General features: G+C 43.8%; 1 protein-coding gene across 1 annotated transcript in view; it reads right to left on the bottom strand.

The window, feature by feature from the left end:
- Window positions 1-5,431: 5,431 nt before the first annotated feature.
- The window catches only part of LOC138267693 (fibrillin-2-like), a 367,800-nt gene continuing 345,802 nt past the window's right edge, over window positions 5,432-27,429 (bottom strand). The window contains exons 56-64 of the mRNA XM_069216842.1: window positions 22,910-23,116; window positions 20,390-20,515; window positions 16,816-16,938; window positions 15,604-15,720; window positions 14,697-14,825; window positions 13,642-13,761; window positions 11,961-12,195; window positions 10,880-11,048; window positions 5,432-9,749 (exon numbers count right to left, since the gene is read on the bottom strand). Of these exons, the coding sequence (XP_069072943.1) occupies window positions 9,375-9,749; window positions 10,880-11,048; window positions 11,961-12,195; window positions 13,642-13,761; window positions 14,697-14,825; window positions 15,604-15,720; window positions 16,816-16,938; window positions 20,390-20,515; window positions 22,910-23,116 (1,601 nt within the window). The 3' untranslated portion in view covers window positions 5,432-9,374. The remainder of the gene's footprint in view (window positions 9,750-10,879; window positions 11,049-11,960; window positions 12,196-13,641; window positions 13,762-14,696; window positions 14,826-15,603; window positions 15,721-16,815; window positions 16,939-20,389; window positions 20,516-22,909; window positions 23,117-27,429) is intronic.

Genomic DNA, 27,429 nt, shown 5'->3' with positions numbered 1-27,429 from the left:
AGCAGAGGTGGATACCTCTAACCCCAAAATAGAGAGAATGGGTGAAGACATAAAAAGCACAGACAAGAGGCAGTTCAGACTAGGTCCTATCACTGTGGAAGTGGGTCAGTTCCCCAGAGGGAATGACCTGAACAGGAGGATGTAAGGCAGAGTAGGCCCTGCAACAAACCAGCCTATTTCCTCTACTCTTCCTCGCCTGACAGACTAGGAAGACTCTCCCAGCTTTGGCTGAGTCTCCTGGCCTGTGGGCTGGGGAGGGCTTGTGTAAAGAAATGGCTCCCTGTTGCAGTTACCCCCCACTTTTTGCCTGATACTGATGCTGACTTGACTGAGAAGTGTGCTGGGACCCTGCTAACCAGGCCCCAGCACCAGTGTTCTTTCACCTAAAATGTACCATTGTTTCCACAATTGGCACAACCCTGGCACCTAGGTAAGTCCCTTGTAACTGGTACCCCTGGTACCAAGGGCCCTGATGCCAGGGAAGGTCTCTAAGGGCTGCAGCATGTCTTATGCCACCCTAGGGACCCCTCACTCAGCACAGACACACTGCTTGCCAGCTTGTGTGTGCTGATGGGGAGAAAATGACTAAGTCGACATGGCACTCCCCTCAGGGTGCCATGCCAACCTCCCACTGCCTGTGGCATAGGTAAGTCACCCCTCTAGTAGGCCTTACAGCCCTAAGGCAGGGTGCACTATACCACAGGTGAGGGCATATGTGCATGAGCACTATGCCCCTACAGTGTCTAAGCAAAACCTTAGACATTGTAAGTGCAGGGTAGCCATAAGAGTATATGGGCTGGGAGTCTGTCAAAAACGAACTCCACAGCTCCATAATGGCTACACTGAATACTGGGAAGTTTAGTATCAAACTTCTCAGAATAATAAACCCACACTGATGCCAGTGTTGGATTTATTAAAAAATGCACACAGAGGGCATCTTAGAGATACCCCCTGTATTTTACCCAATTGTTCAGTGCAGGACTGACTGGTCTGTGCCAGCCTGCTGCTGAGAGACGAGTGTCTGACCTCATGCGGTGAGAGCCTTTGTGCTCTCTGAGGACAGAAACAAAGCCTGCTCTGGGTGGAGGTGCTTCACACCTCCCCCCTGCAGGAACTGTAACACCTAGCAGTGAGCTTCAAAGGCTCAAGCTTCGTGTTACAATGCCCCAGGGCACTCCAGCTAGTGGAGATGCCCGCCTCCTGGACCCAGCCCCCACTTTTGGCGGCAAGTCCAGGAGAGATAATGAGAAAAACAAGGAGGAGTCACTGGCCAGTCAGGACAGCCCCTAAGGTGTCCTGAGCTGAGGTGACTCTGACTTTTAGAAATCCTCCATCTTGCAGATGGAGGATTCCCCCAATAGGATTAGGGATGTGACCCCCTCCCCTTGGGAGGAGGCACAAAGAGGGTGTACTCACCCTCAGGGCTAGTAGCCATTGGCTACTAACCCCCCAGACCTAAACACGCCCTTAAATTTAGTATTTAAGGGCTCTCCCTGAACCTAGAAACTAGATTCCTGCAACAACAACAAGAAGGACTGCCTAGCTGAAAACCCCTGCAGAGGAAGACCAGAAGACAACAACTGCCTTGGCTCCAGAAACTCACCGGCCTGTCTCCTGCCTTCCAAAGAACTCTGCTCCAGCGACGCCTTCCAAAGGGACCAGCGACCTCTGACTCCTCTGAGGACTGCCCTGCTTCGACGACGACAAGGAACTCCCGAGGACAGCGGACCTGCTCCAAAAAGACTGCAACTTTATCCAAAGAAGCAGCTTTAAAGAACCCTGCAATCTCCCCGCAAGAAGCGTGAGACTTGCAACACTGCACCCGGCGACCCCGACTCGGCTGGTGGAGAACCAAAGCCTCAGGGAGGACCCCCGGACTACTCTACGACTGTGAGTACCAAAACCTGTCCCCCCTGAGCACCCACAGCGCCGCCTGCAGAGGGAATCCCGAGGTTTCCCCTGACCGCGACTCTCTGAAACCTAAGTCCCGACGCCTGGAAAAGACCCTGCACCCGCAGCCCCCAGGACCTGACGGACCGGACTTTCACTGCAGACGTGACCCCCAGGAGTCCCTCTCCCTTGCCCAAGTGGAGGTTTCCCAGAGGAAGCCCCCCCTTGCCTGCCTGCAGCGCTGAAGAGATCCCTTGATCTCTCATTGACTTCCATTGCGCACCCGCCCGCCCCCGCGCCGCTGAGGGTGAAATTTCTGTGTGGGCTTGTGTCCCCCCCGGTGCCCTACAAAACCCCCCTGGTCTGCCCTCCGAAGACGCAGGTACTTACCTGCTGGCAGACTGGAACCGGGGCACCCCCTTCTCTCCATTGAAGCCTATGCGTTTTGGGCACCACTTTGAACTCTGCACCTGTCCGGCCCTGAGCTGCTGGTGTGGTAACTTTGGGGTTGCTCTGAACCCCCAACGGTGGGCTACCTTGGACCAAGAACTGAACCCTGTAAGTGTCGTACTTACCTGGTAAAACTAACAAAAACTTACCTCCCCCAGGAACTGTGAAAATTGCACTGTGTCCACTTTTAAAATAGCTATTTGTGAATAACTTGAAAAGTATACATGCAATTGAAATGATTCAAAGTTCCTAATGTACTTACCTGCAATACCTTTCAAACAAGATATTACATGTTAAATTTGAACCTGTGGTTCTTAAAATAAACTAAGAAAAGATATTTTTCTATACGAAACCTATTGGCTGGATTTGTCTCTGAGTGTGTGTACCTCATTTATTGTCTATGTGTATGTACAACAAATGCTTAACACTACTCCTTGGATAAGCCTACTGCTCGACCACACTACCACAAAATAGAGCATTAGTATTATCTATTTTTACCACTATTTTACCTCTAAGGGGAACCCTTGGACTCTGTGCATGCTATTCCTTACTTTGAAATAGCACATACAGAGCCAACTTCCTACACAGAGTTCTTAGGTCTGCCATCACCAAGATGGCAGACTTCTAAATTTTGTGTCCACATCAGACAGCTCACCCTAAGGGTGAAAGTGACTTGAAGGGTGGACATGTCTCTCTGACTACTAATTTTCCTGCCCGTCCAGGTGCCAAATGGGCCCTAGGTCAGGGGGGTCAGCATCTCCTCTGAGGGAAACTAGATTTACATACCAATGGCAGTGGGCTCTATGAATTCCCCTGCCTTGGAATACAGATTTGCAGATCATCCTGTTAAAATGGGTGTGTTAATACATCTGCCACAGCAAGCTTTATTTCTGACCACCAGAGAGTGGAGGCTCTCACCGTTGGTGGTCAGAAACATGTCTGTTGGTGGCAGGCTGGCTAAAACAAGTCAGCCAGTACACCAGCAGTTGGTAGGTTTTTCAGGGGGTACCGTTCAGGTGCCCTTTGGGTGAAAGTATTTATAAACACAGCACTGGAATCAGTGAGAGTTTATGAATATGAGATGTTAGATACCAAACATCCCTATTTTCAGTGAAGCCATCACATAGCTGGGGAACTTGTATTGCCCATGCCCAGCACATGTACCAAAAATGGCTTCCCTGTTCACTTACTATGTCTAAGACTCGACAAAGATATAGTAGGGGCATAATTGCTCATGCAGATATGCCCTCACCTGTATTATAATGCACCCTGCCTTAGGGCTGCAAGGTCTTCTGTAGTGACTTACAGGGCTTACAGGCAGTGTTAGGGAACAAGGCACACAAGTGTGTGCCATGTTGTGTTTTCACTTTTTGGAGCACCTTTTTACGCAGCCTGCAGTGGCAGTCTGTATGAGTGTGGTGCTGGATCCCTTTGATTGGCACATGCTGTGCTGCAGATCGTGGGGGATCCTCTTTAGTACCCCCTCCCCTAGGTACCAAAAGAATTGTTTACTTGGGACTTAGAAAGATGCTAAAGGGTCTGACCACTAGGGGATGAAGTGAGCAGGAGTCTTGTTTTGGGAAAGGAACACTGGCACTGGGGTCCTGGTAAGCAGGAACCCAGAGCACTTCAGTCAAAGCTGCATCAAAAAAACAGGCAAAAAAGTGGGGGTCTTCTGCAACCAGAACCCATTTTCCTGCAATCACCTATACTTAGCATTTATGAATAATAGGTTGTAATACCTAGAGTTTTTGTGCCTCTGTGCACGGCAGAATCATGTTAGCTAGGTAGGTGTTATTTCACTTCAGTGGTAAGCAGGAATCTCAGAATTTACAGTGTTATGTGACTCTGAACCCTTTAGTAACTCATAGACATTCGCAAAATATAATACAAAATAAAATACAAATAAAAATGGTCCAAAGTAGACTCCCCTCTAATTTTCATCAGACACATATACTGGGGAGAATAAGTTTTCCAAACAAGTCTGTGAGAATATTGTATTCTGTTATGTGCTCTATTGTCACCCATCATTAAGGCTAAAATGGATTTAGTTGCTTTTTAGCCTGTTCTAGACTTGTGTTATCCAGAATTCCATTGATTTCCAAGAAACTGAGGGGCATATTTATACTCTGTTTGCGCTGAATGTGCGTCAAAAATGTTGACGCACATTCGGCGCAAAACGTGCACCATATTTATACTATGACGCCCGACCCCGCGGACGTCAAAATTCCTCCGTGTGCGTAATTTTTTGGATGCGGGAAACTGCCTTGCGTTAATGACATGCAAGGTAGGCGTTCCCGCCCAAAAAATAACTTTAAGGCCTATGCACCTTATTTATACTGCCGCGTCATTTTGACGCACAGGAGGAGGCGGGCCTTAAAAAACGGCGCCCAGCCTGATATGTGCCGTTTTTTAATGCCTGGGTGAGGGCAGGCGTTAAGGGACCTGTGGGCTCACTTCCATGGTCTCTGACCATGGAAGCAGTCCAGAGGCGCCCTTCCCTGCCCCCAGGGACAACCCCTGCCACCCTCGCCCACCCATGGAGGACACCCATGGATTGGGGACCCATCCCAGGTAAGTACAGGTAAGTTCAGGTAAGTATTTCTTTTTTAAAGTGGCATGGGGGCCAACATGCCACTGTGCCCAATGACCATGCCCAGGGGACAGAAGTCCCCTGAGCATGGCCATTGGGCAAGGGGGCATGACTCCTGTCTTTGCTAAGACAGGAGTCATTTCAATGGGCGTTGTGCGCCAAAAAATGGCGCAAGTCCGGTTTGAGCCATGATTTTTGACTCAAACCTGACTTGCACCATTTTTTGACACACAACCCCCATTTTCCTCTACACCGGCGCTGCCTGGTTCGAGTCATTTTTTTTTACTCTTACCAGCCCGGCCTTAAATATGGCACCAGCATGGCGCGTAGGAATAGCGTTAGCTAGCGGTAAACTTTTTGACGCAAACCATTGCCAGCGCTGGTTTGCATCAAAAAGTATAAATAATGTTTCTTCCCCTTTGATCTGATTGTTGGTTACTGAACCAATTTAGGACTGGTCATAAACTACATTGGAAAGAAAACAATTACAAGAAAAGGTTAACCCAAAATAGTTTTATTGTTGCAGTTGCTTTTGATATAAAAATCCACAAAGATATGAAGATGTAATGCTGTGCAGTTTTCATACTGTATGTGCCCAAAACTCGGAGAACAAAAACCTACTGGCATGGTTTGCTTCCATAAAACTGCACACAAACACAAAAATGCATCGGAAGACACTGGAATGAATGAACACATAGTTGTTTTTAACACTTTTGGCTCAACGCAAGAAACAAAAAGACAGTATTTTCATTTGTTTCTTTAAAAAAGCACCATTTGGTTAAACAAAAATACGAAGATGGCCAATGTTCATATTGAGAGTTCTTGGGCTCCTGCCTAACTTAGCTGTGGTGTGTTGGGGCAGCTGAACACAAAAGTATTCAAGTGTGACATTAGCCAAAATTACAGTATTCACACATTACCTTGACTGACATGAAGTGGCTGCTACCAAAAAACAAAACAAAAACTCCCCCCAACGTACTTAAAAACATCTACAGGAATATGCATTCACAAAAAAACAGAAACAGTAAAATGGTTGATTAGATATAAATATTAATGGGTTGCGTACAGTGCAGTAAACATGAAGTTAAAATACCAGCACCAGTTTCAGAATCCGGTAAGGAGAGCTGAGGTAAGGGTCCAGGAAGGGTTCAGGTAGTCTTGTGTGTAGCTGTAGTTTGAATTAGCACCTTTTTTCTTCATTCGTGGGTTTAAGTAAAATATCACTGAACACTATTAAACTGTGTAGGCACTGGACAGAGGAAGGCACCATGGCTGGAAGGCCTGCTGTTTTGTAGGAATTCATTATTTCAGAAACCTTTCATTCTTTCTGTCTTTGCAAGTGTCTCTTTTTCAGAGTCTACCTACTTTTATCACGTATGTCTGTGCACGTAAGTATATTTCTAACTTGTGTTCTTCCAGGGATAGCGTAACTCTACAATTCTCTCCCTGCCGGGAAATCTGTTCAAGTCGTTCCAGCTCCAAAAACTATTCTCAGTGACATTTTAAGAGGTTTTTTTATACACAGAGCTCCTTTCTGCACTTACCATCTCTAGGCATTAGGATATTAAGGGCTGGAACTCAACTATCAGAGACTTGCTAGAGGCTTGAAAGTCTGTCTGAAGAAGCAGAGCAAAGCGAGTCGTAAACTGTCTGCTCCAACCATCTCCATTTTTCAAAAGCACCATGCTTCTGGCAATTTGTGGCAAGTACTGCATAACTCCTGATAGCCATGCAAGACAGGCACTCACTATATTGTTATTTTTCAGAAGTTAGCAAAATACACATCTCAGTCTCTAGCATGCATTGGCCAGTGAACCACTTTAGATGAGCACTAAAATACTTGTGTTGTACTACAGTATCCGACAAAAGGCCTGATTTAGAGTTTGGATGACGGGGTACATGGCGAATATCCTGTCCGCCTCATTACAAGTGCATTATATTCCATAGCATCCGTAAAATTCTACATGGCGGGTTAGTGCACAGTGTGAGATTTACCAAAAAACATGCCGCAAACAGGAGGCTATTCAATGCAGTGAATATATCAACATGCATGCAGTAGAAACTGAGGGGATAACATCAAAGATGCAGAAAGTGAACAAACCAAGTTAACATCTAACATGCATCTCATTCCAATGTGCAGTATGCACTGGCTGAAAATGCAGATGGATTTATTGTAGCCACTAAAGGTAATTTATGGTGAGGTTAAGCAACTGCCTATTTCCTGAATGTTTCATTAGCATCCATTATTTTTCTCATCTATGCTTTCAGGAATATAGAAAAGATTTTTAGGATATACACATATTGTTACAAGCTTTTTCGATTTTTTTTTCATTTTGCTAAAATGGGAGTCTCTTTGTCTTCTTTTCATCGGCGGTTTGCATCGAGGTCATGTGGCTTTCAAACAATCATTTATAAAAAGCAGTAAAGAGACAAACATTTAGTCAGGTCATCTGATGCTTTTATAACTGAAGTTGATGATTCATGGAAACTCCCCTGCATTGAAAAGAAGACTGGAATGTTTAATTAAATAGACAGTTCCCTAGATAGATACACATGAGGTGTTAACCAACAGCTGCATTTGTGCCTATTTCTATAGCAACCTATTTCATCGACTAATCCTTTGCAGGAATAGTAGTCAATAAACTTAGACAAGAACATCCAAGAGCGCTGAAAACCATTAAAATCTAACCTTATGTCAGATCTGAACAGCTGGGTAGAGATGCGACGGATAGCACAAGCAATTAGTATTGCACATATATTTAGATTACAGCAAACACCAACTCCAGAAATGTAATGCAAATGTGCAATATTTCGAACCAGTATACTTGATTTGAGAGAGTGTAGTGAATAATCTAGAGTACAAAGAAATACATTTAAGAAATTAGCTGTTTCACACTGGGTATTTGGAAAGACACATTCTTTGTAGTCTAGGAAACAGGCACAAGGATAAATTCTTGAACAAATACTTCAAAACAACTATGTCTTTCACCAGGATTCAAGGTCCAGGATGTTCTGAAAGAAGAGGTTTGCTGACATCTTTAACGATTAAGGCCATCACATCTTGCCAATGTTCCCATACCTCTTTTCAAAAGTCCATCATTCCAAAGAATACACGTAGGCCAGACTCATACCGTTAACTATCCCTTACAATCGAACTGACCTCAGAGCAATGCCAATGTGTCTTGTCTACACCTGCATGGCTCTGTGAAGGCTAACAAGTCAGCGAGACCATCACATATTTTGCCACAGAAGATTTCTCACTTGAAAGACACATTCACCATGCTAGAAAGTCTGTTCTCCATCGTCAAGAATACATGCAACTCGAGTGCAGTCTCACAGACTAATATCTCCGTTTGGGTGGAGACTCCTTACCTCAACAACCCTCAGGCAGCTGTCATCTCTCTCACAGAGGAATGAGAGCTCTCCATGGAATGGGAATGATTTCAAGTATTTCAAAATGTCAATGCTATACCAAAACTAAAATAAATTGACAGGTAAGGCAACAGTAACTAAGAGAAGTGATAGCAGAACTACACAGGTTAAAAAGATGCCTTGGCAGACATGGGCAGATGATAATTCAGAATATCTGAACGCATGGCAATGAATGTAGGAAGATCATGACCTTCTGGTAGGCCACTTCACATTGCAAAGATATTTTTGAGACTGAGGACTTGGAGTTCACAGTTCTTAAATTAAATGTAAGAATTCAATTTAAACTGTAGGCTTCAAAAGTTAAAGAAAATAGTTAGATAAAACGAAACCGGTAAGAACGTGGCATTCTTCCATTCCATTTCCAACACAAAATATTAATTCCTGTTTTTCTTTCCTTTGTTTGGAAAAATGAGCATAATATTATACTTCATCCTAAAGAGCAGAACAGTCTCCCACATGACAGCTTTACTGCTTCCCCGCATGACTCACAGTGTGCTTGCGTGTGTGTGTGTGTGTGTGTGCGTGCAAATGTGTGTTTTGTCTTAGGTGATTTTGGGTTTTAGCGCTGTTATTCTACTGTCATTTTCTGTAGCCACTACCACACCGAGGCTCATCGTTTTGAAAATACATTTTCCGGGGCAGGGGCTCAAGCCCTTTAAAGCCCCTTCCTTTAGAAATCAGGCATAGAACAGCCATTGTGTTTAACAATGTAGCTCTTTGAAATAATACTCCTCTGCCACAGTTTTTGAACTCTCGCTTGCAATGAGTTTTTGAATAGTTGGCCACAAAATGCTTTTTTTTCAAATTTCCTTTTTTTTAAACAAAAACATCAGGTAAAAAATACACAAAATGACAGACAGTTTTGGCGAGCCCATATTACACGTTTCCCATCAATCCTACATTTCAGGGATGAGGTGCTGACATAGAAAATTGGATAAATACAAAATTAGTTTTCGATTCCAATTTCTCTTCTTGGATGGCAACTTTAAGAAGTGTGTTTTAAATGTTCTTAGTAAAGTTTGATTTGCAGCTTCATCCTGAGTGCCTGGCCAATCTCGCCTGTGAGGTAGTTCAGGTCATTTTCGTCCTCCAGTTTCAGCAGTTCTTTCTTGCGGTAGAGTGGCATGCTGGCGATCTCCAGCCTGTAAGTGCCAGGAATGATCTTCTTGCGGCCCAGGTGCAGGTAGCTGAGCCCATCCTTCTGGTGGATGCGGAAGTAGCCCTCCTCATTGCCATGGGCAATGATATAGCGCACATGGTTCTCCAAAGTCTCAATGGCGGGGATCAACTCCAGGATATGCTGCTTGTTGGCCAAATCTGAGATGTTTAGCGACATGGTGAGTGGGGCATCAATGTCCAGGCTGGCCAGGCTGATGTGTTGACCCTGAGAGAAGAAAGGTAGAGATGATTAAACTGATTACATTAAGTTAACTAAAGACTAAAGTATTCAAAAGGAAATATAGCAATGGTTTTGTACTAATGTTTAGGCACCATTTACAAATCCAGTGAATGTGCAGCATTAACTTCAAAGACAATAAGCGAATTGACTATGAATCGCATTGGCCACTGGTGTTATTCTGAATTAGACTGATCATAGTTGTCTTGGTTTATAATGCTGTACAGGTGTCTAACTACTAAAGATCGCAATCACCACTTTGCACTAAAAACAGAGTCTGCTGAATGAAACAACATTCTTTGCAAGTATTCACACTCCACTGGTTTGTTGGAATACCAGTCACACAGAACAGCAGGAGGATCTGTCAATATCTGATGCACAATACAGCTAGTGTTTTTTTAAAGATTCTTTTTATTTTATTGACATCTACCATTCCATGTCAGGTATTACAGGTTTCAACAATTATTTTCATGATGGAGGAACAAGAACAACCAACAAAAAGAAGAAAGAAAAAACAACCCCCCAAAAGGTCACTGCCATGTCTGTTCAATTGACTTGCTAGGTTATCCTATTCATAATCTTGCCATAATATCCTATTTTGAGAAGTCTTAGACAATACTACCGTGGATATCATTTAGTGGTCACCAGGAGTCGCAGCTGAGACCCCTGCTTGCGACCAATGGCACTGCCTTTGCGACCCCTGGCCTCAGAGGTGGCAAAATCAGTGCCCGGAACACGGTGGCAGCTCCTCCTAAGTCGTTTGAAGCTTCACTTTCCTGGATTTCTGTCAAAATGTAGTGAATGATACAATTAACTACTAGTGTATAAGAAGGATTACAATTAAAAGGCATATGACCCTATCTGGCAGCTAAGGTCACTAAAAAAGGCTTTTAATGTATGTTAAACGCCTGCTTGCGGGTGAGTGTGTATGTGAGTACATATGAGTAAGCATATCTGTGTGAGTCAAAGTAAAGGTCAAATGATGTGTGATGTCACTTCCGCTATTCCTGGCATTTTGGTGAGTTGACGCCCATGAATACAGCTAGAGTTACGTCCAACAGTATGTCCCTGTGTCCAGGCCAGTGTCTGATCAGTGGTTCAGATGGAGCTGTACGTACCTCAAGAGGCTCTGTTCCATTAGCACTACGCCGCTGCCTTCCTTTCTTCGGGGATCCATTTATCTTACATTCGTAGCAGGCCTCATGAGACAGGATGTCCTCCTCATTCTCTTCTGCAGGGGATGCCAGATATGAGTTCTTGCTGAAGCCAAGCCCGGAAACACAGTGACTGCACCCAGAAGAAAATAGGGAGTGGATTATTCTATACGGCTGACAGAAAAGGAGCCAAACATCTGTAAAGTCAACAGCGGCCAAACAGGTTACCTTTCATGCGTATTTTGTTTTTCTTTGAATATTGCACGTTATTCCTCAAGGGATTTATTCATACAGTCTTATTCATTGATACACTTTGCAATGCCATGAAAAACAATGCGATATTGATCACCGCAGATGGCTAAAGTATCAGTGTTCCCTAATAGTACCAGTGGCGAACATTTCTTTGAGATATTCTTCTAATTATCCACTGTTGCCGACACAACAGAATTACGCTTCCCTTTCGTGTTGGGAGCAAACTTAACATTTCTCCTCCCAAAGTACAAGACATTTTCTATATCATCATTTATACCCATCTTCAAAGATGGAACAGCACTACAATATAGCCATGGACTTAAAGTGCTCGCATGGTATTTACAACATCATAATACCTGGACAATTTTTTATTTCAATCAATCAGGTAGGTAGGCAGGGTTAATATTCTGGGACATATGTGCTCTGTTTGTAACCCATGAGTTTTTCTGATATTGATTATTCCCTGTATATCATATATGATATAACAGAGAATATAAAATAATTTAAGAGAAAAAATCAATATTCTCAGACACATCTTTATTCTAGACTAAATAAAACCACTTGGCCGGTGATGAAAAAAATGCTTTTGTCTAGTTTGTGTTTACGGTTTACAATTCAATTTGAAAACATTATCAGAAGTGATTATCCAACCCAAAACCTTTATTCGGCATGTCTGGCCAGCAATAATCATAAAAAACAAGCAAGTACATACATAATAATACGTAATAACGTCTGTTTTAAAACACTTAAGCCGCTGTACTATGAATGTACAAAATGTCAGAGCTCAGCTTACCCTTGCCCCGCTCTGAAGTACCCGCCAGGGCAGCCGCAGAGGTAGCCACCATCGGTGTTGGAGCAGCCATAGCTACATGTGTTCCCCGTGCCACCGGAGCACTCGTCCACATCCTGGCACCCGCCATATGACTGATCAAAGTCAAATCCTGAGGGGCAGACACACTTGAAGCTGCCGAGGGTGTTGTAACAGGAGGCGGAGCCACATGAAGACCCGCTGGCACACTCATTTTCATCTAGAGAACGGGATATGGGATTCAAATGCAGAAGATCACTTAAATGTGCTTTTTTAAGTCAAAAAAGCATTGGTGTCAAGCTGGTGTATACGGTATTGTGCCCATACACATGCTCCAAATGTTATTACATTGTTTAGAGAGGACTAAGACAGCGTTGTCAAACCATTTACCAAGATAAAGGCTCACACGGTTGATGAACTCTGTTTTCCTCAATTGTTCTGAAACACGCTGAATGGAAATAATCTAATGATGACGCAAAGACTCAGTTTACGATAGTGCACTAATAGGATCAGACCAACATTATATCATACAGATATTCAATATCCACATTAGAAAAGCATTATGTAGTTGAGTTCCTTGTAGTACATGATAAAACCTAGAGTTAAATGACACAATATTCATACATTTCAAAACCCAAAATGGAGTGAAGGTGAATGGATACACACGAAAAAGTAACTGTAATAAGTGAGACATAAATACTCGTCTGGACTGAGCCAAGAGGTAATGACAATGTTTAAAGCCAATGGCTGAAAGAAGCTGATCTGAGTAAGTAAGGGGTTGAAAGAAGAGAACCCAAAGCCCACTTCATATACATTGTAGCAAAAGGTCTCTTTGAATGGTGTGCTATCAAAACCCATACCTAACTAAGGAGGCTTAACCTGTAGTACACCAATAAACAACATCTTGTCCACCCTCATAAATAAGTAATGGGTCAAAAGATAACTCTGAAAAGTGTTGTAATTCACTCTTAGTACTTTGCAAACCTGTTGATTCCAGTGACACGAGAGACAGAAAGTTCAAGGCTGAATGAACTTGTGCTCTAATCTGCCTCTATATAAACTCCTCCAAATCCTTGCTTTTAGCAGTATTTCTTAGGACCTTGGATGCCCCAGAGATGATTGAGTACTATATAAAAAAAAAACTGAAAGCACAAAATAAAACATAACTATCAGAAGAAATAACAATAAGCATGGTTCCTTTGCTTTGGTCAGACCTGAAAAATGTGGCCTGGCACATGATAGGACATCATCTTACAAAAACATGACTCATAATGGAGTATGCTGATCATGTCACCTCCCGTGATGATTAGAACAATTGCTGAGTACTCAGAAGCCGAAGGAAGCATTGTGAATGATTCTGCAAAAAGTGTTAACATCTTCAGTGCATTTGCTAAATCACAGACTTAGAAAGTTACAGCATGCTCTGCAAAGTGTACACCTGTGGATAAATAGCGGCACAACTCCCTGGTGCTCCTGTGAAAACCTGTGCACATGATCACAATATGGCCCCTATGCTTTCCCTATCCTTTCTGGCAAAACTGGCTTTTCCTTAGGTCGAAATCTGTGAACACATTTCTGCTTGGAGTAGGAAACATTCAAAGTGCAAATAAGAGAATTGTTTCTGTTCTCGCTTTTCTTTACTAAAGACCCTGCACTGCATACTCACCAACACACTGGTTCCATTGGTAGTGCTGCATATAACCTTGAGGACAGCCACAGCGGTATCCCCCGAGCACATTTTGGCAGCCATGCTGGCAGCGGTGGTTTCCGTCACATTCATCCACATCTACGAGGCAGACAAAGAAAAAGCACCAGAATTTGATTATTTATTATATGAAGCAAATAGATCATATCACATAATACAGGTTGTAGTAGCCAGGAAGTCATAATATGGATTCCGCTGCTAAGAGGCTGAGCACTGAATTGAAATAACACTGACATCACAAGAGTCTCATTGAGATTGAAGGCTAGCATTAGATCAGTTGTCAGAACGCACTCCATACTTTGAAAGAAAATGCACGTTTGCCCACTTCTGCTATGAGCTGACCGAGGCAGGAGATGAAGCAGGACGATGCTATGTGTACCAGTGCTCCATAAAAATGCAGAAAATGTACTGCTTTCTGGCTGCACAATTGCATCCGTGAAATAGACTGACCTCCACCTTCAAACTGCCCTTCAACAACTGCATTAACGGGAACTAGTCTGGATATTGAAAGCCCAGTCCATCTCACGCTTGCCTCCTCACATTCTACATTATAAACCTTGGCGTGGGCATTTTACCAGCCCGGGATGAAAATTCTTCAATATATTATTGTACTGCCGAATGGTCTGGGGTATGTTTTTATTCTTCTCACATTTCCTTCTAGGCATAGTTAGATAGGATATTCTTTATTGCTCTTTTCCTCTCACTGTGGAGAGTTATTTCTTTTGATATTGAAGATTATGAAATTGAAAGTTAACATGTTCTAAAAAGAATCTACTGGATAGATCGACAATAATAATGAATGAGAACACGAATAATGTGAACTGTGATAGGAAAATTAATTGAAATTGAACTTTAAATCATAATAACAAATTGGAAGAGACCATCATAGATTTCCGGTATGGTAAACCCCTGTGCACTGAACGGCCAAAATATGACTTATTCAATAAGTGTCAAAGTTTGTTAACTAACAAGAAAAGAGACACCAGCTTAGATTGCACGCCACCAATAACCTTTACCTTCACAGCTGCTGCCGGCAGTGTCCAGGGAGAATCCTTTCTGGCATTCACAGTTGTAACTACCTGGGCTGTTCTGGCACACTCCTTTGGCACCACACAAGCTAGGTTGGGCAGTGCACTCATTATTATCTGTAAGAAATTTACCAAAGTAAAGCATTGTCATGATTTGTGTTTACTCTTGTGTAGTTCCATTTTTCAATGCAATATTTTTATATAGCATATACCATTTTAATCATGGCTAAATGAAATAGGTTTCAACAAAACAAGCTAAGCAATGGAGACATTTTCCGATGGACAAGCTGGGAAAAAGCCCTTTAGGATATAGAAAGTATTTTTGATTCTAGAACCCTTCAATCCTCTAAATGTGCAAGTCATAAGGATTCCAGTTATAATATTGAGCACTAAAATATCTATCTACATAAATACCATAGCCAGTATATCCATTAATAAAACATTATGAAGTTACGTATACATAAGTATGCATAGATTTAAAATCCTAAACGCCACATCCACATACCTTCAAGATATTATTGCTAGTCAATAATCTGTCCACAATATTTTTGTAGCAAGATATTAAAAGTTGATATTCCGTTACTATACCATCTTAAGAGATCTCACCATGGAGTTCCAAACAAACATCAATCAGTCTATAATGCCAGGTCCTCAATATTTGTTTTCTGACATATAGAGATAAAGATGGGAAAGTGTTATGGAACTCATTATCTCCTTTGACATTTGAGTGTATGTTGTCTCTGTGAATGAATCTGTGGGCTTTCAAAGGTGACCTGTGAGTATGTTTAGCACAATAAAATGCAAATGTAGTCTTACATGAATGACTGTGAATCATTGTGAAATAAGCTTGGTTGGGCTGACCGAAAGACGTAGCAGCAATGGGAGATCTGCTTACCTATACAGGAGGTCTGGTGCTGCGTGAAACCAGGGGGGCACTTGCAGTTGAAGCTTCCAATAGTATTTATACACAGGAACTGGCAGTTGTGTTGTTTGGTTGAACATTCATCCAAATCTGTAGCACACAACAGTAATGTCAGAAACAGATGAAATTACATCCAAAGCCACAGGTAGAATTTGAATGCCAAAGCGGATTTGAATCAATGACTATCAGAAAATTACATTCCATATCAGGCATTTATCTAGATGTAAGCTGACCTGCAGTAAAACTAGGAATTTCCGTACAGGTCATGCTTGTGAAAAGTTAGTAGAGTTATGACACAGTCAGTCATTCATCAGTCAAGTATGACGTGACTGACTTTGCCAAAGCTCCTGTAACTTATAAACAGCAGTGGTCTGGCAGAATTCTCACAATGGGCCAAGTAGACCTGCTCATCTGTGAAAGCAATGTTCCTGAATGGCCTCACTGTATAATTTCACTCTGACGAGGATCGAACTTTGCAGTATGCAACCAGGTCAGCTTTACTGGGGAATTAAAGATCTATGTGAGTTAGTATTTGATGCACAAATAATATCTCAATATGCAAGCAAACCGAATACCATGCTTTTATAAAATAAATACCAACACAAATTGAAAGATATCAATAGGAACAAGCACCACTGGAAATAATATTGCGATAAGGACAAACTCAAGGTATGGAACATTTTGCAAAAAACTTTAGGAAAATACCTTGCCTACATTTTCAAGTAAATAACTCTTAGGGGGTTATTCCAACTTTGGAGGAAGTGGTAATCCGTCCCAAAAGTGACGGTAAAGTGACGGATATACCACCAGCCGTATTACGAGTCCATTATATCCTATGGAACTCGTAATACGGCTGGTGGTAAATCCGTCACATTTGGGACGGATTACCACCTCCTCCAAAGTTGGAATAACCCCCTTAGTGTTTGAAATGAACATTTGGTCAAAGATATCATCATGGAATAACTATTGTTACCATCAGTGTAATGTTAGTTTTACACTACCAACATGTTTTGGCCCACATGTCTTACTTCTTCATGGATCTACCTATTCAATTATTTAACTATGCAGTTATGCAGTCATCACATCTGCTAATTCCTACAAGAGTGGTTGATTCCATTGGGATTTAGCAGTATTGTTAATGTGAAGGAAGTGGCTATTGGGAAAGGGAGATATGTTTGTTCTTACCTTTGCAGGTCTTTCCATCTTCCTGAAGGATGTATCCCCGTGGACAAGAACACTGATAGCTTCCTTCTGTATTCTTGCAGATGAAGTTACATGGCTTAGGAGACTGAGCACACTCATCCATGTCTGCATGGAAAGTACATAAAAGACACAAACATAGGTACTCTGTTACAGCAAATATTTGGAAATAGTTGAAGTAGGCACATGGAACTGGGTAAAACCCTGCCATGCTTTTTGTTCATGCTAATAGCCAATTTTACAAGCACCATTTCAAGTAAAATTGTTTATTATTTTTTAGGAATTCAGTCGCAAGGTTGAAGATCTGACATGATGGCCACTTATTTGAATAATCTATGATTAGAAGTTGGAGTAACCATGAGTGTAAGGAAATGCCTCCTTGGCATGGTTACCCCCTGACTTTTTGCCTTTGCTGATGCTATGTTTTGAAATGAAAGTGTGCTGAGGCCTGCTAACCAGGCCCCAGCACCAGTGTTCTTTCCCTAACCTGTACTTTTGTATCCACAATTGGCACCCCCTGGCATCCAGATAAGTCCCTTGTAAATGGTACCCCTGGTACCAAGGGCCCTGATGCCAAGGAAGGTCTCTAAGGGCTGCAGCATATCTTATGCCACCCTGGAGACCCCTCACTCAGCACAGACACCCTGCTTGCCAGCTTGTGTGTGCTGGTGAGAACAAAACGAGTAAGTCGACATGGCACTCCCCTCAGGGTGCCATGCCAGCCTCTCACTGCCTATGCAGGTATAGATAAGTCACCCCTCTAGCAGGCCTTACAGCCCTAAGGCAGGGTGCACTATACCATAGGTGAGGGCACCAGTGCATGAGCACTGTGCCCCTACAGTGTCTAAGCAATACCTTGGACATTGTAAGTGCAGGGTAGCCATAAGAGTATATGGTCTGGGAGTCTGTTTTACACGAACTCCACAGCACCATAATGGCTACACTGAAAACTGGGAAGTTTGGTATCAAACTTCTCAGCACAATAAATGCACACTGATGCCAGTGTACATTTTATTGTAAAATACACCCCAGAGGGCACCTTAGAGGTGCCCCCTGAAACCTTAACCAACTATCTGTGTAGGCTGACTGGTTCCAGCAGCCTGCCACACTAGAGACATGTTGCTGGGCCCATGGGGAGAGTGCCTTTGTCACTCTGAGGCCAGTAACAAAGCCTGCACTGGGTGGAGATGCTAACACCTCCCCCAGGCAGGGGCTGTCACACCTGGCGGTGAGCCTCAAAGGCTCACCCCTTTGTGCCAGCACCGCAGGACACTCCAGCTAGTGGAGTTGCCCGCCCTCTCCGGCCCCGGCCCCCACTTTTGGCGGCAAGGCCGGAGAAAATAATGAGAAAAACAAGGAGGAGTCACTGGCCAGTCAGGACAGCCCCTAAGGTGTCCTGAGCTGAAGTGACTCCAACTTTTAGAAATCCTCCATCTTGCAGATGGAGGATTCCCCCAATAGGATTAGGGATGTGACCCCCTCCCCTTGGGAGGAGGCACAAAGAGGGTGTACTCACCCTCAGGGCTAGTAGCCATTGGCTACTAACCCCCCAGACCTAAACACGCCCTTAAATTTAGTATTTAAGGGCTTCCCTGAACCTAAGAATTTAGATTCCTGCGACTTACCTGAAGAAGAAGACTGCTGAGCTGAAAAACCCCTGCAGAGGAAGAACAGAAGACACCAACTGCTTTGGCCCCAGTCCTACCGGCCTGTCTCCTGCCTTCCAAAAGAAACCTGCTCCAGCGACGCTTTCCAAGGGACCAGCGACCTCTGAATCCTCGGAGGACTGCCCTGCTTCAAGAAAGACAAGAAACTCCCGAGGACAGCGGCACTGCTCCACAAGAACTGCAACTTTGTTTCAAGGAGCAGATTTAAAGACCCCTGCAACTCCCCGCAAGAAGCGTGAGACTTGCAACACTGCACCCGGCGACCCCGACTCGACTGGTGAAGAACAACCAACTCAGGGAGGACCCTCCGGCGACTCTACAACTGTGAGTAACCAAAGTTGTCCCCCCTAAGCCCCCACAGCGACGCCTGCAGAGGGAATCCCCAGGCTCCCCCTGACCGCGACTGTCTGAACTCCATTTCCCGACGGCTGGAAAAGACCCTGCACCCGCAGCCCCCAGCCCCTGAAGAAACGGAACTTCTGAGCAGGAGTGACCCCCAGGAGGCCCTCTCCCTTGCCCAGGTGGTGGCTACCCCGAGGAGCCCCCCCCTTGCCTGCCTGCATCGCTGAAGAGACCCCTTGGTCTCCCATTGAAAACTAAAGGAAACCCGACGCTTGTTTGCACACTGCACCCGGCCGCCCCCGCGCTGCTGAGGGTGTACTTTCTGTGTGGACTTGTGTCCCCCCCGGTGCCCTACAAAACCCCCCTGGTCTGCCCTCCGAAGACGCGGGTACTTACCTGCTGGCAGACTGGAACCGGGGCACCCCCTTCTCTCCATTATAGCCTATGTGTTTTGGGCACCTCTTTGACCTTTGCACCTGACCGGCCCTGAGCTGCTGGTGTGATAACTTTGGGGTTGCTCTGAACCCCCAACGGTGGGCTACCTTGGACCAAAAACTGAAACCTGTAAGTGACTTACTTACCTGTTAAAACTAACATTACTTACCTCCCCCAGGAACTGTGAAAATTGCACTAAGTGTCCACTTTTAAAACAGCTTATTGTGTTTTATGTGAAAAGTATACATGCTAATGAAATGATTCAAAGTTCCTAAAGTACTTACCTACAATACCTTTCAAATGAGATATTACATGTAGAATTTGAACCTGTGGTTCTTAAAATAAACTAAGAAAATATATTTTTCTATAACAAAACCTATTGGCCTGGATTTGTCCCTGAGTGTGTGTTCCTCATTTATTGCCTGTGTGTATGTACAACAAATGCTTAACACTACTCCTTTGATAAGCCTACTGCTCGACCACACTACCACAAAATAGAGCATTAGTATTATCTCTTTTTGACACTATCTTACCTCTAAGGGGAACCCTTGGACTCTGTGCATACTATTCCTTACTTTGAAATAGTGCATACAGAGCCAACTTCCTACAATGAGTGTTAAACAGTATCTATATGTTGGACTGATATAAAGGGTGTAGTAAAGATCATTATTGAAATCACTGAATCGCATAAGAATAAAAAGCTTATTAAATGGTATTAACTGCTATTCAGATTTGGAAAGCGGTCTATGGTCAGATGAAAGGTTGAAAGGGTTAGGTCTAAGGCTTCAAAGAGGTTGGTGATGTGTAATTCAGAGAGAATGTTCTGCAGCCATTTTGTGCTCTCATCATCTGCAATCAGACCATATTTGTCCAACTTTCCAACTTAGAGAGCAAAATGTGAGAAGGAGAATCACATTGTGAGACCATGAATAATATAGGAAGAATAAAGTAGAGTTAGATTTATTAGCAATAAGAGAGCATATGGCTGAGAGATGGAGAAGGGCTGAGATGCGGTGAGGTGAAAAGAAAGAATTAGAGAGAACAGAATGATGAGAAATATTGGAGGAATGTGAGATAGGTCAAAACCAAATACATAAAGATATGAAGAACCTTACCGACGCAAGACGTCCCTGTAATGTCAGTGGTGTAGCCCGGTTTGCAGTGACAGCGGAAGGAGCCAATGCTATTTATGCACTGACCATTCTTGCACAGATTTGGCAGAACTTTGCATTCATCAATATCTAAAACAAAAAGAGCAAATTAATTATTGCATGTTTATCAGATTCTATGTTAAAGCCTTTGATTCAGTGCAGCATTTGGTGTATTGTGTAAGATAGGACCGCATTTCTATTGGGTTTATAATCTCTAATTTAGGTACACAATTTTACATCAAACAATGATAGGAGGAAGCCACATTGTAGATTCATGGTCTTACTCAGCTAATGTTCAGCACTGCACTTAGCTGATCACTAGAGTCTTACAACCTTCTTATTTAACAAACACAGGCGGTCATTCCTACCTTGGCGGGCGGCGGTCGCCGCCCGCCTGGCGGGAACCGCCAGAAGACCGTACCGCGGTCAAAGGACCGCGGCGGTCATTCTGACTTTCCCGCTGGGCTGGCGGGCGACCGCCAAAAGGCCGCCCGCCCGCCCAGCGGGAAAGCACCAGCAACGAGGAAGCCGGCTCCGAATGGAGCCGGCGGAGTTGCTGGTGTGCGACGGGTGCAGTTGCACCCGTCGCGATTTTCAGTGTCTGCCAAGCAGACACTGAAAATCAATGTGGGGCCCTGTTAGGGGGCCCCGCGACACCCGTTCCCGCCTGCCAGGTTCTGGCGGTGAAAACCGCCAGAACCAGGCTGGCGGGAAGGGGGTCGGAATCCCCATGGCGGCGCTGCTTGCAGCGCTGCCATGGAGGATTCACAGGGGCAGCGGGAAGCCGGCGGGAAACCGCCGGCTTCCCTTTTCTGACCGCGGCTTTACCGCAGCGGTCAGAATAGCCCCAGAAGCACCGCCAGCCTGTTGGCGGTGCTTCCTCCGTCCCCCCCACAGTCTGGTAACTGGACTTTGTTTCTTGCTTGCTCTTTCAAGACACCTTTTTGGATACTAATGCAGGACCACCGCACCAGATTAAGGAATTGATTTGATAGGGTCTATAACAGTTGCCGCCTCTTCGTCTCCAGGTCTAGGCTGGTGACAGTCACCTTTTTTATTGCCATGGTACAAAAGTATTTTTGTCATGCTGCTATTTGTAAAAGATTATTTGTAACAAGTACTATTTAATCAAGGGTCATTGACTTGTCAAGGAAAACATTTTTTTTCCTCTCCACATTCAGTTGATGTGTCTTTAAAGTGAACAAGGGCTTTATATAGTTTCTGACTGATAACCAAGTGAGATCTCTTGACTCTTAAGGAGGTGTCCAATGAACAATAACACTTTGGATAACAATCATCTCAAGTTCCTAAAATGTTTATGGGTTATGTAATGTTTGTGACATTCCGTCCTTTGATGATCTTGTTAATATTGATTAGGTCACAGCCATCTTCAAGAAAACTATTTCCTAGAAACACTTTCTCATTTTAGAGAGTTTCAAAAATCTGTTACAGGAATGACCTACATCGGCTTGATCTTTGCAACATAGCGACAGATCCCTAGCTTTTTAAGCACCACCACTGTGGACCACAACCAATCTTTATCCTAGATTCTAATGTAATCACAGGCCTTTCAAGAAACGTCTGAAAACTAAGCTATTTACACTTATACACAGGTTGAAGCATCACAGCTAAAAATAACTGGTTACTAACTCATCTAATCTGATTTTCGTGTGTTTCTTCTCATCTTCCTCATTTCATCTTCATCAGCACTTTGAAGTAAGTGAACAACTAAATGGAGCACTTGTCAAAACTTCTAGGTAAATAAATACATTTACCAAAATCGTGCTGAGTTACTTGGGATTTACATTACACTAATTTATGCTTAGCATGAGTCAGTGTATGAAATTGACTATACATGAGGCAGGATGATTCAAGAACAAGGATAATCACCAAAGAATAATATTTGAGGGACCCTGGCTGTACAACAAGCATATACATTTCAACAAACTATATTGTCCTAGAAAAATCAAAAAGTCAATGGGTTGCCATTTGCTTCAAAATTATGAATTGGGATTGACACATAAAACGGAATTTCAGCTTTTTGTGGTAGCAACAAATGCATTACGCAAAATAAAGTGTCACTTATGTATCCTACATTCCCTAAATATGCTCTCTTGTGCACAATACCTTGTATTTAACCCAACCAGTGCCTAAGGTAAAAAAATCCACATATACAGAGTCACCATTCTTCAAAGCATGTTTTGTTTGTTAATCTTTTTGGATATGTGTATTCGTATACTTTACTCTTTCCAGTTGCTTTTAGCCTGTGGTTTATTTTGCTAATTACAAAACATCTGAACTCTGCTGAGCATAAAAAGTCATAATTTGCTCAATCGCTTTTCAACTCTTCCTAACTAAATCAATCTTTTATCAGTCCAATGACTGCTTCCTCCCATTAACTCACTCAGTGTCTAGGCTGCTCGTTCAAACATACATGTTTGTCATCTTTGTTGTTTCTTTAATCGCACACTGCTCACACATTACCTCGTCCATCAGTTGAGTAGCCAGGTCCGTGTGGGCACATCTTCTTGTAGAGGGCAGTTCCAGGGAGAGGACAGAGCTCACATAGGTTGCCCCATCCACGACCACTATTACAGCAACACTCCGACTTTGTGACAAGGTTCCGGCTTGTGGAGGATAGCTGACACATTGTCTGCAGAACTTCAATATAACAATATCCCTGGCGGGTATCTGAGACAGGTAAAAACATAGATGTAATGCAGAGTTACACATAAACTTATTCACCTACAAACATGATGTTCTGAAAGCATTGTTTAGTGATACACGTTACTTTCGGCCACGTCTAGGTAACATTGTATTTAGCATACTATCATAGTAGATGTAGAAGAATCTCCTCAAGCAACATTTTATTGTTGTGACAAGTCCAAGTGACACAATGCTATTCAATGGTGCATTTTGACAATGACAAGTCGATGTTATGTCGAAGTTGACAATGCTGAAAAATAGCATCAATGGTGTGCCAAAAAGCACAACAGCCTTTAATCCCTACACTGAACATTAACTATTTTCACTGCACCTCGGCACACAACACGATTGGACAGGATGTATCTATTTTTCCTCATTTTATTGTGTTTCTTATTTAGCGCTATTTCTTGTTCAATGTACAGGCCACACTGTAACAGCTACAACACTGGTACTGTGCCGGGAAATTTGTGACTCTTCCACCTATTTTATACCCTGAAAAGAAAGATGCTGATAACCTTCCTTCCAAAAATTGGTAGGATCCAACAATTTCTTGCTGAAACTTTGAAAGCACAGTTTTTTTACAACAGAATTTCAAACAACTGCCCAACTTATTTGACAGCACTCGTCCTAGAACTGTCTGTATTCAGGCAGTAACAGATTGTCATGCTGATTGTTATAGATGTGCTCAAATTCTCATAAACAGTTTGCAGAATCTGTACAGAATTAAGCAACAACAAAGAAGTAGCTCTCAGCTGTCCAGTCAGGTTATTTGCTAGGACAGTGATTGAAGGGGATTGTATTTGTTGAGGCTTGGGGAGCAACTAGTTATAACACTTTTATGTCATTAAGATGAATATCTGGAATATGTAGTCATAAAATATGTCTTGGCCGCACCATTAGTCATTTCAAAGGGGAAACGTCCGTAACAACGACGCCAGAACCATGACAACGTTGTTAACGCAAGCAGAACCGCGCTTGTGTTTACAACAACTCCCCTTTTCTCTGCCTTAACCACGCATGTACTGAACAACGCAAATGCGTGGTTAAGGCAGAGAAAAAAGGGAGTCAGCAGTGAGAGAGGATGTGGTCAGGTAAGTGGGGCTAGAGGGTAGTTTTATTTTTAGGGCCGGGTGGAGGGGGGGTCGGGGTAATTTTGTTTTTAGGGGTGGGGAGTTGGAGTAAATTGTGTTTAGGGCAGGTGTGGGTGGGTTTTTAGGGGCGTGGGTGGGGGTTCCGGGTAATTTTGTTTTAGGGGCAGGGTGGGGGTCAGGGTAATATTGTTTTTAGGGACAGGGTAGTTTTATTTTTGAGGCGGGTGGGGGGGTCAGGGAAGTTTTATTTTGTGGGTGGGGGTAGTTTTATTTTTAGAGCGGGTGGGGGTTGGGTAGTTTGATCTTAAGGGCAGGGATAGGGTGGTCTGGTAATTTTGTTTTTAGGGGTGGGGTATTTTTTTGGGGGGTAAGGGTCAGTTATTAGGGTGGGTGGGGGATCGGGGTAGGTTTTTGGGCTCAGGGTAGGTGGTGGGATTGGGATAGTTTTTATGGGTGGGTTGGGGTAATCGGGGCAGGCTTATTTTTGGGGTGCGGGTCATTTTTTGGGGCGGGTGGGGGGTCGGTTTCAGGGCTCAGGGCGGGTGGAAGGGTCGGGGTAGTTGTGTTTTTTAGGGCAGGTAGGGGGTCGGGGTAGTTGTGTTTATTTGGGTGGCATAGGAAAACCACACATGCCGTTCCACACATGCCTTTACTAGGCATGCCTTTACAACAAAAAATAATTGTAATGGCATGCATGGTAAAGGCATGCGTGGAAACAATGCGGTTGTTGTTCCAACCTCGTTTTTCAGGCATGCGTGGTTTGTGCATGCGTTGTTCCATCATACATCCATTTCAAAGTTTCCGAATATTGTGAGCAGGACCCTGTAGCAGTGTTCGGAATGTATGACTTGCAGCAAATTTTAACTTTCTGGCACACAACATGATACAACACAACATAACAAAGCAGCACCCACAAAGCACAGTATCCATTCACATTTGCTAAATAAAGTATTAAAAGTTAACTCTGGTTTATTGCCTTTAATCATTGCTGAACACGAATAGCCACAAAGTAAAAATATGAATTTTCTCCATAAATGAGTAGCCATGAATTTTCTATGTGGTAATGGTCTATCCCTAAATCAATAGACTAAAACTGTAAAAGTGATTGTTTTCTATGATACATACTTTTATGTGGCAAAAACATTACTTGACAAAAACTAGTGGTTGCAGTTGGCTGGAATAGGAAGGAAATCATTTTAAATACGGGCCCTACTGTGCGCTGATGACACATACATTGTTGCTGTATGGTCAGGGAGTGGTAAAATTGGAGTATCAGGGGAAAATGTAAATTGCAAGAAAAATAATCAGTGCACAAATGGGTTTTAGGCACTTTGAACAGGCCTTGATCAAAGATGGTGCTGGGCCTTTTTGGTGACACCAGTTGGCTAATGGGCTTATTAACATTATTGAAGTTCAGCTCCTAAGGTGGCATTTTATGGCTTGTAACCCTATTTTAATCATTCTGTACTTTTGTAGTGGACTTCGAAGATATTGATGGAGTGTAGGAAGTTGGCTCTGTATGTGCTATTTCAAAGTAAGGAATAGCATGCACAGAGTCCAAGGGTTCCCCTTAGAGGTAAAATAGTGGTAAAAATAGATAATACTAATGCTCTATTTTGTGGTAGTGTGGTCGAGCAGTAGGCTTATCCAAGGAGTAGTGTTAAGCATTTGTTGTACATACACATAGACAATAAATGAGGTACACACACTCAGACACAAATCCAGCCAATAGGTTTTTATATAGAAAAATATCTTTTCTTAGTTTATTTTAAGAACCACAGGTTCAAATTCTACCTGTAATATCTCATTCGAAAGGTATTGCAGGTAAGTACTTTAGGAACTTCAAATCATCAAAATTGCATGTATACTTTTCAAGTTATTCACAAATAGCTGTTTTAAAAGTGGACACTTAGTGCAATTTTCACAGTTCCTAGGGGAGGTAAGTATTTGTTAGGTTAACCAGGTAAGTAAGACACTTACAGGGCTTAGTTCTTGGTCCAAGGTAGCCCACCGTTGGGGGTTCAGAGCAACCCCAAAGTCACCACACCAGCAGCTCAGGGCCGGTCAGGTGCAGAGTTCAAAGTGGTGCCCAAAACACATAGGCTAGAATGGAGAGAAGGGGGTGCCCCGGTTCCGGTCTGCTTGCAGGTAAGTACCCACGTCTTCGGAGGGCAGACCAGGGGGGTTTTGTGGGGCACCGGGGGGGACACAAGCCCACACAGAAATTTCACCCTCAGCAGCGCGGGGGCGGCCGGGTGCAGGGTAGAAACAAGCGTCGGGTTTGTAATGGAAGTCAATGGGAGATCTAGGGATCTCTTCAGCGCTGCAGGCAGGCAAGGGGGGGGTTCCTCGGGGAAACCTCCACTTGGTCAAGGGAGAGGGACTCCTGGGGGTCACTCCTCCAGTGAAAGTCCGGTCCTTCAGGTCCTGGGGGCTGCGGGTGCAGGGTCTCTCCCAGGTGTCGGGACTTTGGATTCAAAGAGTCGCGGTCAGGGGAAGCCTCGGGATTCCCTCTGCAGGCGGCGCTGTGGGGGTTCAGGGGGGACAGGTTTTTGTACTCACAGTCTTAGAGTAGTCCTGGGGTCCCTCCTGAGGTGTTGGATCGCCACCAGCCGAGTCGGGGTCGCCGGGTGCAGTGTTGCAAGTCTCACGCTTCTTGCGGGGAGCTTGCAGGGTTCTTTCAAGGCTGCTGGAAACAAAGTTGCAGCCTTTCTTGGAGCAGGTCCGCTGTCCTCGGGAGTTTCTTGTCTTTTCGAAGCAAGGGCAGTCCTCAGAGGATGTCGAGGTCGCTGGTCCCTTTGGAAGGCGTCGCTGGAGCAGGATCTTTGGAAGGCAGGAGACAGGCCGGTAAGTTTCTGGAGCCAAGGCAGTTGTCGTCTTCTGGTCTTCCGCTGCAGGGGTTTTCAGCTGGGCAGTCCTTCTTCTTGTAGTTGCAGGAATCTAATTTTCTAGGGTTCAGGGTAGCCCTTAAATACTAAATTTAAGGGTGTGTTTTAGGTCTGGGGGGTTAGTAGCCAATGGCTACTAGCCCTGAGGGTGGGTACACCCTCTTTGTGCCTCCTCCCAAGGGGAGGGGGTCACAATCCTAACCCTATTGGGGGAATCCTCCATCTGCAAGATGGAGGATTTCTAAAAGTTAGAGTCACTTCAGCTCAGGACACCTTAGGGGCTGTCCTGACTGGCCAGTGACTCCTCCTTGTTTTTCTC

Source organism: Pleurodeles waltl, chromosome 12 (genome assembly GCF_031143425.1).
Source record: "Pleurodeles waltl isolate 20211129_DDA chromosome 12, aPleWal1.hap1.20221129, whole genome shotgun sequence".
Lineage (NCBI taxonomy): Eukaryota > Metazoa > Chordata > Amphibia > Caudata > Salamandridae > Pleurodeles > Pleurodeles waltl.
This window is presented reverse-complemented; position numbering and strand designations above follow the sequence as displayed.